The 14,475-nt window shown below is 41.0% G+C and overlaps 1 protein-coding gene across 15 annotated transcripts in view; it reads right to left on the bottom strand.

Moving 5' to 3' along the window:
* Positions 1-14,475, bottom strand: part of NEDD4L (NEDD4 like E3 ubiquitin protein ligase) — a 285,795-nt gene that overhangs the window by 47,410 nt on the left and 223,910 nt on the right. For 7 of the 15 annotated variants that reach the window (XM_084888495.1, XM_084888492.1, XM_084888496.1 and 4 more), the window contains 6 exons: positions 12,677-12,809; positions 11,460-11,639; positions 7,202-7,276; positions 5,531-5,590; positions 1,240-1,371; positions 607-726 (listed from right to left, as the gene is read on the bottom strand). In XM_084888495.1, the coding sequence (XP_084744621.1) occupies positions 607-726; positions 1,240-1,371; positions 5,531-5,590; positions 7,202-7,276; positions 11,460-11,639; positions 12,677-12,809 (700 nt within the window). The remainder of the gene's footprint in view (positions 1-606; positions 727-1,239; positions 1,372-5,530; positions 5,591-7,201; positions 7,277-11,459; positions 11,640-12,676; positions 12,810-14,475) is intronic. The other 8 variants (XM_084888493.1, XM_084888486.1, XM_084888485.1 and 5 more) reach the window with 3 other exon arrangements.

The raw sequence follows: 14,475 nt of genomic DNA, 5'->3' as shown, positions 1-14,475 counted from the left end.
CACAGAGAATACCACAGCTACCTCTAAGACATCGTCAAGTTTAGAACTTGAACATTTGTGCTCTGGCTTCTCCAACTCTGATGCGGTGATGTTAAGATATGGTATTAAGACCACACAAACAGGAGAGCAACGCAGATGCACAGCAATGACTTAGGGGTGCAGATATGCATCAGAAACATGTATGCCCATACAATGACAGACCCTACAGTCCAAAGGCAAAAAATGGTCAAAGCCACAGCTATCGTTTAAAACTTAATATAAGCACTGCTATCTGAAAGAGTTATTATGCATGTCTAATGAGGTAATAGGCAAGAAGGGGCGATAAACAACAAGAATGGAGAAAGTTCTGAAGAGAGGGGCCCACATGTACAGCACAAGTCACTATGGCCTCAGCCCTATGAGAATGAGAATCAGGTGAGAGCCCAAGGATGTGAGCTGGGCGCAACAGAGAAGCAGGTAATGAGGCTGCACAAGAACACCCTTCACCAAGAACACAATGATCAGACAGGAAGGTGGCTGCGAAACTGAAGTCCAAGCTAAGAGAAAAGAAAGAATGAGAAGTCACAGGATAGACGTGACCCCAAGTACACTGAGTAGCCTTCTCACCTCCAGTGGGGCAGATAAAGTTACTGTTGGCGAGCTGAGGCTACGAGGCCGGCGGATCTGAGGCTCGATTAGATGGTTGTTACTGTTTGTGGCAGATCCAGGTGCACCATCTTCTGCAAGCTACATTGGAGCAAAAACAAGTTAGCTTCATGTGAGGATCTCCCTTTGTGCGGTTGGGAGTGTGGCCCCAAACAACAACACAGCCAGCAGTAATGAGAGGTCTGGCCTATTTAAAGCATGGAGGAAATGATTAACCATAATAATGGGGGAAGGGAAGGTTGGGGAAACACATTCAAGGGAAATAAAAATGAATCACTAACCTGGCATGAAAACGAGCCTCAGGAAAAAATGGGATAGGGGTTGGGAGAGACCCTACACACTGCTATAAGCTCTTACTTTGAAAATATCTTTCACATGACATTTAAAATATATATCTAAGAGATAGAGTGATTTGGGGACCAAATTCTTCCATAGGCATATATATTTAAAATAATACATTTTCTTTGTAGGGAAAAAAAAAACATTTCTAAAACATGGGTTCTCAGGACAATACATAAACAATAGCAGTGTGGAGGTCACGTACATTTCAGCTTCAACTGCCTGCAATTTTCAGTTGTGTGGCGATCTGCATACCTGCATGATAGGCCGAGTCCAAGTGGTGGTTCGATTGTTATGATTGACATAGTATGTGCGTCCCTTAGCATCCTTCCTTTCTTCCCAGCCTGAAGGTAGGCCCGGCGTGGTGTGCACGTAGGCCACTGATGGCTGTTTGTGTAAGAAATCGTCATTATTTAGTGCAGTTGTTTTCTGATCACTTTAACAAAGTAATGTACACATTATTTTTTTTCTAGACAAAGCAAGTTAACTCTATTTGTATCCAAAACACTAGTGTCTTGAAAACAGAAGTAGATTTCCAATAGCTTCAAATCTAGTGTGAAATGAACCTCTCTAGAGTCCAAAATCTTATAGAATGCGTTCTTAATGTCCTAAGTCTTAAATGCAATGGTGGCTGCTAATGTGCTAAGAGAAAAAACAACAATCTGTTTCAGATACTAAATTTTACTGCCAAATTATGTAGAGCTTAAAGGTATTTCAAATTATCAAATGTCATTGTCTATGAGAGAAATGTCTTGATATAGCTGCCACAGGGATACTCTCCTAGCTTATTCCTAAATCTTCATCAGTTTAGAGCCCTTACATTGTATCTTCCAGGGGGAAAAGTACACAGAGGGCCTTCTCCAGGAGTTCTCATACACACCAGTGGCATATAACCAAGAGGACCAACTAGGACACTCCAACTGCCCCAGCTTAGAAGGCTCCTGGCGAGCGGAGGCTGTATTATCCTGTCTGTCCATGCGGAGCTTGTCTCTAAAGGGTGAAGGAAGCGCAGGCAGTTTCCGGGTTTAGAAACATGTCCAGTATAGAGTGACTATATTTAGATATTCCAAATTAGATCGAAAAGGATTCCTGAGACACTTCTGCTGGTAAGCAGCAGCCTGAGAAATGCAGTCGGGTGGAGAACTCTGGAATAACAAGGATGTTTCAGTGACTCAAGGAGGCACCGAGATGGACATCTGAGGTCAGTGCTGTCTCAGGAGGAAGTCCTGGATGTATGGTTGCTGTATATCAGATCTGTCACTGGGGAAGGGGGTGCTACTCTAAGAGTAGCACCCCTTGGAGCCTGCATAGCTATGGTTGGCTTCTTGTATCTGAGCACACACCAAAAATGCTTTGGCTAAATGAAGTACTGAATGGAATTTGTTGCTTTTCTTGCTCCCTGTTATTTTTGGGGAGAGGCAATGAGATAGGCCCTGAGAAAACTCCGTACTGGAAACTTTAGCTTTGCAGTTATAACATCCCTGGAAAGGTTATTTGTGAGGGGGCTGATAACTAGAATAGCTTGGCTATGTCCTAGATAATCTCAGAATTCCTACTAAGGCTGTATGACTTCCAGCACAGTATTCCAGCACATAGATCCACAGTGAATAGGGCTAATCAGATTATGGGAAAGTAGTAGTGTAGTAGAGAACACTGAATTTGATTAAAATGTTCATTGTACCTTCTACTGAGAACTGGTAACCCTTAATTTAGTACCACTAAATAGAGATGATGCCATAAAAATGTTCTCCTTATAGATTTCTTGACCATGGAGAACAGTCTGTGATGGTGATTCCACTTGTGACTCAAAACCTCTCACTCAGAGCTAGGGACGGGCAGGACACAGCTTCTATGACAGACCACAAAGGGGCTAGCCCTGAGCCAAAATCAGACTTCCACTGCCGTGTATGTGAATACACATATGCACTTCATTTCATTCTACCTTGAGAAACAGTTAATTAGTCAAGAGACATGTTAAAACGGATAGTAAGCTTCATTTAACATTTCATAGCTTTTCATCTGAATATACTACTGTGTTTCATAACGCCAAACAGCCATTGTGCTACAGCTGCATATTGGCTCCAATTATTTCATTAAAAGGGAGAATCAATTATGTTTAAACTATCAAAGTTCAAACAGGCTTTTCCAGATGACAAATGCTTGGCACTATCACCAGTGCCCCAAGATTCCCTCAAACCCTGCCATTCCCGTCACCTGTTTATTTTAGGGTCTATACAGCAAAGAGCAAAACGACTGTGCAGTCCCTCTTGTTCCATCTCAGAGAGAGCTCCTGCTTAGCTCCCTGGAAAGTGTACTTATTTGTGATAAATGAAAGGATTGTGGTTCTGCAGGTGAGAATCGGGATCTGTAGAAATAAAAGTACTACCAAGGAAAGACAGGTGGACCAGGATGGTGTATGCAACATGGTGCAGGACCAAAATGGGTGGGACAAGGGGCTGAATGCTCACCAAGGTGGGAAGATTATATAAACTGGTGCATTTGCATGACTGAAAATTATGTAATCATTAACATGCTCCAGAGAGATAACAGTAAGTGAAAAATATCAAGTTGCTAAGTGAAATGTACATGAGATCCCGTGTGTGTGTGTGTGTATGTGTGTGTGTGTGTGTGTGTGTGTATGTGTGTGAGAGAGAGAGAGAGAGAGAGAGAGAGAGAGAGAGAGAGAGAGAGAGCGAGCAGAGCACAGTTCCAATGTAAGCATGTACACTTCTGTGTGGGGGTGACAGGGAGAAGGTTGGGAGAGGGTGTAAGAGGGAATGAAACACGCTAGGAGATGGAACTGGAAAAGAGAAAGTAAAGGGCATTGGTGACAAGGGATAATGATGGAAAAGAAACAAATGTGATATTGTCAAACCTACTGAAACTTCGAATGTGGCCATAAAATTAGTTGGCTTATTGCAACCAAAAGATGACCAGGTACAGAGAAAGCATGAGAGTAGGTAAAATATTTAGGAACTACTTCTATGGCCCAATTCTTCAAAATAAAAAACCAAAACAAACTTTTGTGTTTTTTATTCATTGGTGGGGAAAGGGAGAGTACTGGCAAGAAGAGGGCTGCGTTAATGGCCACAGGAATCGCTCTGACATGGAGCCCAGTGCTCTCACAACCAGTCTATCCCACCATTTAATATCACAGTGCCACACACTCCAATATTAACAACAGCTGCCAAGACCAATAAAATGCAAACATGGATGGAAGAGGATACTCAGCACTAAATTCTACTAAAATTATTTCATGAAATGATCTCATCCACCTTGCAGCTCTACTGCCACAGAAATTTCCAGTGCACAGTAAGCAATGTGCCACTTCATTTGAAGGTTCATACCTTCTACTGGAAGCTGACCCTGGCCTACCCAACACATGACTTTCACAATTACTGCGGCTCACTACCTTAAATGAGGCTGATTTTTTGCTGATTGCAAATTTGACTTTCCTGTGTACAATGCTGAGCATTACATTATAACAATGTAACTAAGTTGTTCATTAAGAATCATCAACATTCTTCAGAAAATCTGCAATTGTATATGTATTTAAAGGTATTCTCAAGTAATAAGCAATTATAACAAACATAACAAAGGTGAAACAATAAGGAAAATTCTTTAAATAGCCATAGCAGCTCTAAGCATAAATTATAAGCTAGCCTGTCTTCAGGGATCAAGTAGAAAACAGACAATTAAAGTACATAGTCAAATCTATTATTTTAAATAACGAATAATAACAATAACAGATACTTGGCTTAGAGAAACACCATTATTTCCAAACCTTTCAAACTTATTAAATGTACTTCCTCCCCTCCCATCCTCCAAGTAGTACATAAACATCTGTTCATTCCTCTGAGGAGAATCACTGGTTCAAGCTCATGATACAGAAAATCTAACTCAGTGTTTAACACACAGGAGATAGCTACAGTGCCCAACTGAACATCCACTTGTGCAACTGCATTCAGTGCCTGTGGCTCTCCTGATTCTCTTCCAACCAATTTCATTTACCCAACCATTCCAATAAACAGCAAAAGTTTATTGGAAGTGCAAACACTAACAGCAATATATATAATTGATTTCAGAGAGGAAGGGAGAGGGAGAGATAGAAACATCAATGATGAGAGAAAAATATATTCTTAATGGTCAAATTAAATGCAATTAAAGCTTGACAGTCTTCCTGATAAAACTATATGAGACTAGCCTGACTGATGTGGATCAGTGGTTGAGTATTGACCCATGAACTAGGAGGTCAGAGTCTGATTCCTGATCAGGACACTTGATCCCCATTAGGGGGTGTGCAGGAGGCAACCAATCAGTGATTCTCTTTCATCGTTGATGTTTCTCTCTCCCCCTCAACTTTCCTCTCTGAAATCAATAAAAATATATTTTAAAAAGAGAACCATGTGCATCTCTGCAGCACAAAAAATTGATATTCCACCCTCCCCTCCCCACACACAAAAAGATGGAGCATATTCACCATTATTCAAAATATTAAGACCAACCCACAGTTTTGCTGTTAAAGTCTGATCAAGGGTATCATTACCGTTGGCTCCTCACCACCTGTGACAGTTGAAGAACGCGCTCTCCTAGTTGGGGCACTGGGCTGTTAAATGATAATTTACATCAGTGAAAGGCACTTAGGGAGACCACCCGTTGTTTATTGAATCAGGAATCACTGCTGTGGCAGCCAGTGAGGCAGGTGACATGAATCAGAATCCTTGAAACTGTCCAAGTAAAGCTGAGCGATCACTGACGACCAGAGGAACAAGGACCCCGTCAACCTCCCATCCACAGAGCCTCAGGCTGCAGCCTCAATTTGGTCAAACAATGAATTGACAACCTCAATAACAATAATGAGATGTCTTGTTTGGAAAAGAAATTGAACACCACGATGGTTTTACTCCCATTGTTAAATAATGAGCAGGTTCTTAAATCTGCCACACTCAAAATTCAAGAGGCCACTGGTGATCAGTGAGTTTTCAGCTTTGGAGAGTATAAGGGAGGAGCTTGCAGGAGTAATCTGTTTCCAGGAAAATAGACTCCTTGGCAAATAAAATTAACATTGATTGTGAAAAGGAGAGGAAGTGCCATTAATTCATCAAGGAAGATCACTGAATCATTAGGCGGAGGATCCCACCAGCCCATCGCAGCTGATTGTTGTGGGGGAGTCCTGAACTGAAACCATCCCAGAAAGGACGCTCTAGTCAAGCTTCTTATCAACCAGCACGTTGGATACAAGGCACAAATGAATCCCTATTGTGACCACTCAGTTGACTAGAGAACTCATTCATTCATTTTGCAAACATAAAAGATAAAAGCTAGGCAAAAAAAAACCCTTCTGACTTGTGCAAAGGTGTACACAACAGGAAAGACACTGTGCTTTCAAAATCTGTAAGTGCATTGTCCCTTGCCTCCCCCCTCCCCCCCAACACACATAATAAAGTATTAGTGCTAAAAACCATTGAGGATTCGGAGTCATAAAAAAGCTGGTGATGGTCAAACATCACACTGAACATGCTAAAATAAAAGCACATAGTTTCTATCCCCCCAAAAGAAGAAACCAAGTCACAACATGTTTCTTTTCTTTGACATGTACACCAAACATCTCCCTAAGCAATTTTGGTCTGCCTTCCAATTGGAATACTCATTTTCATTTATTTCCTATATTATTAAACATTGCCACGCTTCCATACTTGCTGCTAACTATAGAAACTGTGGGAGAGTGGAAACAAGTTGTAGCTAATTCTTTAGCCAGTAGAGCTTCCTTTAGGGAGAAGGTACAGGAGGCTGTGTGGGGTTAATTAGGTCATCAGTTGTGGAAAGCCTATCTCGCTCCCACCTGGAAAAGTTCTTCCTGTTTAGAAGTATTCAATATGTTCTTAAATACAATCACCAGAGCACAGAAGGACTAAATTCAGTCTTTTAAAAAATTAGTTATTAATGTATGCTTTTAGTTAAGTGAGCACATCAGAATTGGTATTAATTTGGGTGAAAAAACTAATCAATGGAGTTTTTACCATTTTAGAGACTTTGGTGGCTAACACAACTCTTTGTATTAGAAATTCACTCTCCTTGGGCAATTTGCTAGGAAATTTGAGCATCTCCTTTACATTGTACATGGATTTGCACAGGAAAAACTCTTCCTCGGTGCCCCAAAGATTTTTTTAAAAAACCTGAAAGAGCCAACTGAGGAAGGGAAATGCACGTAGGTTACCGGTGGTAGATGAGCCTGCTCTGCGACCGCATCGGTGACACTGCACGACCTCAGTCTTGAGGAGGGCTCCCTCTGCTGAAGGGGAGGAGAGGACACAGAGCATCAAGAAAACATTCTTAGAAAGAGTTTCATTGGATCACAAAACATACCCCTTGGTTCTATTCACATCACTATGATAATGGAAGTCAATTAAACAAAACATCATCTTTTCAGGGTAATGAGAGTAGTCCTTTCAGCAGTCAAGTTATCTGCAGTTGTTTTCATTCTCTGATTTAAGCAGACTGGGGTTTTGATTAATCCTTAGTTAGAAATAACAGCAAAAAATAAGGAAACAAGATCAAAGCATGAAAGGGAATTCGACAGGTCACCATAACACTGTAGGGTTCCTTGAAAAATGGAAATTGAAAGCTGGAAGTCTTATCATTTGTTTTGGGATGCATGCTATAGAAAGGAACACTGAGATATGATTATTAAACATTTATTGACTACTAGGGGCCCAGCATACATGAAATTGTGCGCGGTTAGGGTTCGTAGGCCTACCCTGGCCTCTGTCGCTGGCCTCTGTCGCCCTGCCACGCTGCGTAAAGCTCCCCATCCCAGGATGCTCCAGGATGCTCACAGCCCTGTGATTGCTTGGGGAAACTCCCCCCACCCCATGACTGCTCTGTGAGGCTCCCCGCCCCAACCCCCTCGACTGCTCCGTGAAACTTCCCTGGCCCTGCGACTGCTCTGCTAAGCTCACTGCTGCCCTGCTAAGCAGCCCACTGCAGCTCAACAGTCTCTAGTCCCGCCCGCCACTCCCCCACGCCCCCCTCATGGCGAGTGGCTCAGGGGCCAGAGGTGTGCCATGCATTTTATGGTGACTGTTTGGTCATGATGGCACTTGGATCTTTCTATATTTGGATTATTATTATTGACAAAGAACCAGTTGGATTCTATATCCAGGGAGACTCAAACATAATTTTGTGCTACTTCTGAAGGGTCAGATATTTACAATGTTGGCTTCTCAATGGAGTTAAAGTCATACAGATAAGGAATGAGGAGAAATAGTGAGGCTAAGCTAGTAAATCAAATGGGTAATGTATAATGTCCCGTATATAATTGCTATACTTATTGCAATACTTCCTTTTATTGGTTTTAAATATATGACTTCATTGCTTATATTGTTTCCATAGCAACAGTTTTATCAATTCAAATGTCCTACATATGAAAACTCTCTATCTCTGCCCCTTTAGTACTAAATTTTCATCTCAGTGCTATTTCTCTTTCTGAAAACCATTAACAGACTTTGAATATAAAACCACATTAAATAATCATTGCATCTCACAAAATTGGGCAATGTTTGTCTGTTAAAATAAAAACAATGTACTGAATAAGGAGCAATTTTGTATTTACTTGTTTTACATATCATGCAGTCCTACCCATTTACATTTTATATGATCGCAATAATGACTTTTTTTTTTTTAGATACTATTTTCAGTGAAATCACTCCCATCTTTACTATAGAACATCTTTAAGTTCAATTTCTCAAGAAACTAAGACTGCATTTATTCTTAGATTCAAGCTCAAGCAGGAATTTTCTATGGGCTTTTTCTGCAGTTTTGTATTATCAAGCACAGAGTTCTTCATGGCTGCTGCAGCTGCTTCTTACCAAGGCCCAGCCCCATCTAAAAGCTTCTAGAAAGAGTGTCCTTAATTGTTGAGAACCCCAATTCAAATGCTACTACCCTGATGTCAGTGTCCCAAATCCACAACCCCTCTTTTTTTTTTTTTTAAATAAATCTTTATTATTCATATTATTACAAAAGTTCCTCATTTTTTCCCCCTCCACCAGGTTCCCACCCCACTCTCTGCCCTTTCCCCACCCCCCATTGTCCTCATCCATAGGTGTACAGTTTATGTTCAGTCTCTTCCCGCACCCCCCACTCCTCTTTTCCTCAAGAATTGTCAGTCCACTTCCCTTTTGTACCTCTGATTCTATTATATTCACCAGTTAATATTGTTCATCAGGTTTTTTAATTCCCTTGGTTTTTAGATTCACTTGTTGATAGTTACATATTTGTTGTTCATAATTTTTATCTTTATTTTATTCCTCTTCCTAAAGAACCCCCTTCAGTAATTCATATAATTCTGGTTTGGCGATGATGAACTCCTTTAGCTTTTTTTTATTTGTGAAGCTCTTTATCTGGCCTTCAATTCTGCGTGATAGCTTTGCTGGGTAGAGTATGTTTGGGTGTAGGTTCTTGCTATTCATCACCTTGAATATTTCTTGCCATTCCCATCTGGCCTGCATGGTTTCTGTTGAGAAATCAGCTGACAATCATATGGGTGCTCCTTTATAGGTAACTACCTGCTTTTATCTTGCTGCTTTTAATATTCTCTCTTTGTCTTTTGCTCTTGAAATTTTAATTATGATGTGTCTTGGTGTGGTCCTCTTTGGATTCCTTTTGTTTGGGGTTCTGTGCGCTTCCTGGACTTGTAAGTCTATTTCTTTCACCAGGTGGGGGAAGTTTTCTGTCACTATTTCTTTTAATATGTTTTCGGTATCTTGCTCTCTCTCATCTTCTGGGACACCCATAATTCTGATGTTGGTTCGCTTGAAGTTGTCCCATAGGTTTCTTACACTATCTTCAACTTTCTGGATTCTCTTGTCTTCTTGCTTCTGCGGAGGAGTGTCTTCTGGCTCTTTGTGTTCCAAATCTTTGACTTTATTTTTGCAATCTACCATTCTGTTCTGTATAATATCTTTTATTTCAGAAAATGTATTCTTTATTTCTAGTTGATCCTTTATTATTTCTATTGATAGTTGGTCCCTTTTAATATCTTCATAGGTCTTGTTTATTTTATCGGCCTTTTGTAGGAGATTCTTGAAAAACCTTATAAGCGTGGTTTTGAACTCTATATCCAGTCGCTTTTTGTCCTCCATTTCTTTCATTTGTGATCTGTTTCCTTGTCTTGGCATTTTTGCTGCTTCCCTGAGTTGGTAGGGTAGAAGGATCAGCTGTATCTATGCCAGGAGACAGCCTTATTGAACTAGACTTGGAAAACTGAAAGAACCTCTGTGCTCAGCTTGGATGGGGCGGAGTTTCAGGGTGGAGCCTACAGCCTTGGCTCCTGGTTAGCCCTGCCCTATGAGGTTCCTGAGTCTCAGTGTTCCTCAGTGTACTCAATGCAAGCACCTCTGAGAGAAAGGTGCCCTAGAGTTTCGCCAGCTACCAGACAGTCTAGTCTTTCCCCCAACGAGCCCGCAACTAGGGTTCAGTGCAGTTGGAAGTGGGGTTAAAAGCAGTCCCGAGCTTATGTCTCCTTCCCACTACGGCAATCCAGCGGCTCAATCAACAGTCTGTCCTCTGTGCGAAATGTGCTTGACTCCAGGGCTCTGCCTTTCACCGCTCCCCTGAGCTTCTGCCTTACAGCCCAGATTCCCTCTGTATGTGTCTAGGTCCCCAGGGTCTTGCTCAAAACTGGGGTTCAGTGCTGTCGGAACTGGGGTTCAGCACAGTCCGGAGCTTTTATCTCCTTCCTGCTAGGGAATGCCAGCCAGGCACTCAGCCGCCACTCCTCTCTGGCTCCGTCCTCTCCGCACACGCAATGTGTCTCTGTACCTTAGGCTTTTACAGCTCCTCTGATTCTCCTTCTGGTTTTCTTTCCTTCTAGTTGTAGAATTTCTAGTCAGTCAACTTTCCTGTAGTTCTGGATAATGTCCACCTTATATTTTAGCTGTATTTTTTGAAATTGTTGTGTGAGGCTGCAGTTAGGTGATTACTTATGCCGCCATCTTGGTTTCTTAAGGACTGGTTTTCTGGGATGTAGATGTTTTCTATCTCCTATTGGAACTTTGTCTTGGATGGGTCCCTTAAAGACCATGCCTACATCTCTGAAATGAGTATGGTTTAAGAGGACTAATTGGGAGGCCCGATATCTCCATGTCCCCAATGCAAAAAGCCACCTTTGTGATGAGAATACTATGTATGAGCCTTTGGCTGGGAGGAGAAATTCTACATGGTTAAAGCTGATAATTATGGAAGTCATGAACTCTTATTTTCTTGCATTCTTTTCAAATCAAGAAAGATTCTCACCTGCGTGGCCAGTTTTGGTATAGTCTTGCTTCCCCTAGGTTAGGAGAAACTTTAGAAAAATGTCAGAATTATCTGGGAGCTAGAAAACCCTTGGTCATTATTTGCATACAAGATTCTCTTAAAGCAACAAAAACATGATAAAATATTTGCTTAACTTCTCAAACAGGACGAGTACTCACAATTAAAGAACTAAACTGCTCCCCATTGGAGTCCGGAGTGATCTGTAGCCTTCTGCTCAGTTCTTCGGACAGCTCTTGAGGGCTGGTCCGAGAGGATGGGGAGGAGGGTGGTGGGGGCAGCGCCAGACTGAGGGAGGAGTCTACAGCAATAGCCGCTTCTTCTGAAATGGTCTCCCAAGGCTACCAATGGATGAGATGAAGAGGTAAAGGCTAGGAAGGAGGAATCCTTTTTTCCCTCCCTAACTATAACCATTATCATAACTATAATTAACATTTACTGAGCACGTAGGAGGCAAACAATCTTCTCAAGAACCATGGGAAAGATATGACTACAACCTTAATTAACAGATGAGGAAACTGAGCACAGAGGGGGACTTGCCTAAGGTAAGAGACCTACAAAGTGGCAGGACCAAGTCTTGAACCAAGGAAGCCAGTTTCCACAGGCTGTGCTCTTAACCACTTTATAATACCACCTCTCTGGGCTATGACTGACCTCTAGCTTTCATTACTAAATGCATGGGTTAAAAAATAATCTCAAGAATTCATTGATAATTTCCATGGAGTTCCTTTCACTCTAACTGCTGAGGATTCACAATGAAAACAGCATAGATGCTATAATCTGTAATTAAACAACAGTGCAAAGTACCTTTCAGTAAATTTTTAGAGAATCAATTTGGCTTTTCAAATTTTGATCACTGGATCATTTTATAAATGATCTTCCTGATGTAATACCTTCAATGGATTTCTAGTAAGTAAACAGAGCTGTTAAGGCAGCATAAAAATTATGATAATTGTTCATTTGTTCTTCAATTCATAACTCCCTCCATCCCAGTAATTTACCATAAATATTTCAGGGTAAAGTATAAACAGTTCTATTCATCCAATTAGTATTTTCTTGGTAATACATGTCTTTTGTGATGTCAAAAGTATTCAGTAATAGCTTGTACCCAAGCAAGTTACAGGGCTCATTCAATTGCAAATATGGAGTAAAAAAATCTTAAGATCCCCCAAATGTCATTTTTTTTGGTAATAATATAGATACATGCATTCACAAAACATGGCTTTTATGAGCACTTTCTAAATTAATATCTCTATAGTTGTCAATTAGACATGAGACCATTAGATAGCTTTTATGGAGAAAGGAAATCACAGCATAGAATCAAGTTGGGGACACGGAGAGGAGGGGGTGCAGAGTCTGGGGCAGCAGGGCGCAGCACCTCAGGGCCCTCTCCACCCTCGGAGGACTCGGGCTCCAGGTCCTCGCTGATGTGCCTGCGGGAGCGGAAGCGCCGGTGGGCAGCCTCCTGGTTGATCTGCCGGATGTTGCTCTCCGCCTCGGAGGATATATCCCTGAGGACAGGGGGGTGGAGAGAGAGGACCCAATATTAGTAAGTGGCCCCTCAACAAGAGTCCAACACTCACCAAGGGCCTGGCACCTACTAAAATGACAGTGCACTTATGTTCAACAAGCTGACAATGAGAATTCTTCCACCATATTTTGGGGGCTTTTAGAGGACAAGTTTAAATGTCAAAATGTTTCTCAGAGAAAACTCACACAGACTCCTTTGATAAGACATCATATTCAGTTGGCGAAAATGATGCCACAAATTAATATTTCAAAATATTTGAAAAGATTATTTTAGACTAATTGAAATATAGTATTAATCAGGGGTCCTTGTTACAGATGTTTCCTAAATCATAAGTTTTAAACATTCAAACAAACAAATACTGCATCCCAATAAAGAGCCTGTGGGGCTCCTGAACGGTAAAGAGTTTGCAACTAACAGCCTTGTATACAAATAAATAGGTGACTCTTGAAATGGTTTATGTCCTTCCAATAGGCATCTCTACACAATTAATTTTACTGGTAAAGGAGGTAGGATGAAGGTTAGCTTTCATTTAATCCATATTAAAATGATAATTTATTATGAAAATCTGAATTAATGAAGCTTTATTGTATCTGCACATCCAATATACAAACTTTTGAACTCTAACAGAAATATATCCTGCATATTTTATAGTAATACTTGATATTTGTGCACTGTTGGGGTGGGGATGGGAATGGGGGTGTTGGTGCTTCCCTCAGGACTGGACTGTCTGCGCCCCCTCACAGTCCAGTCCGGGACCCCTCGCTCCTTACAGTCTGCCTGCTTGCTGCTCCTTAGCGCTGCCATGGAGGCAAGAGAGGCTCCTGCCACCACCTGCTGTGCTCACTATCTGTGAGCATAGCTTCTGACTGAGCAGCACTATGGGAGTGCACTGAACACCAGGGGGCAGCTCCTGTGTTGAGTATCTGTCCCCTGGTGGTAAGTGTGCATCATAGTGACTGGTGGTTCCGCTGTAACGGTCGCTTAGGTTTTTATTATATACTTTATATATTATAAAGTATAACTAAACAAAAGACAGGACACTAAATGGAAATACCTTCAGAAAAAGACAATTATGGCCATAGAGAAAATAATTGCAATCCAGGAACACCCAAGTATTCTAATAAAATTTCTGAAACCACCAAAACAGAATGATAAAAATGATACTATGGAGTATATTAGGAAATGTAATATTGCTACTTGTGGTTTCATGTTGCTATAGTCATTTTTACAGGGCATTATTTTTTAAGCAAACAATGCTTATCCAAAGTAATTATAAGGTATTACAAAGCTCACAAAAAGTAGATCAGAATGATAAGAATACCTTAATAAAATGTGTAAAATACTTCAGTAGTGTCTAAGAAGGCAAAGTAAACTTTACATTGTCCTCTTTCACTTTTTATTGAGGATGAAAGCAATATCACTTTATAATGACTGGCTTTCCTTAAAAATAATTTGCAAATAACAGTTCCATTAAAATTTGAAATCTTCACTTGAAATATCAGTTATCACTTATTCAATCAACAGAGAGACTAATGTGTGCATGCTACACGTGCCAGGCCCTAGCACATACTTGAATTGTTACAGGGACTTCTGAGAGGTTGAAAAGAATAAGTTTTTATTATTCTCTCTGTATTCTGTATCTTTCA

This window comes from Pipistrellus hanaki (assembly GCF_964339955.1).
Source record: "Pipistrellus hanaki genome assembly, chromosome: 6".
In the NCBI taxonomy this organism is placed as follows: Eukaryota; Metazoa; Chordata; class Mammalia; order Chiroptera; family Vespertilionidae; genus Pipistrellus; species Pipistrellus hanaki.
This window is presented reverse-complemented; position numbering and strand designations above follow the sequence as displayed.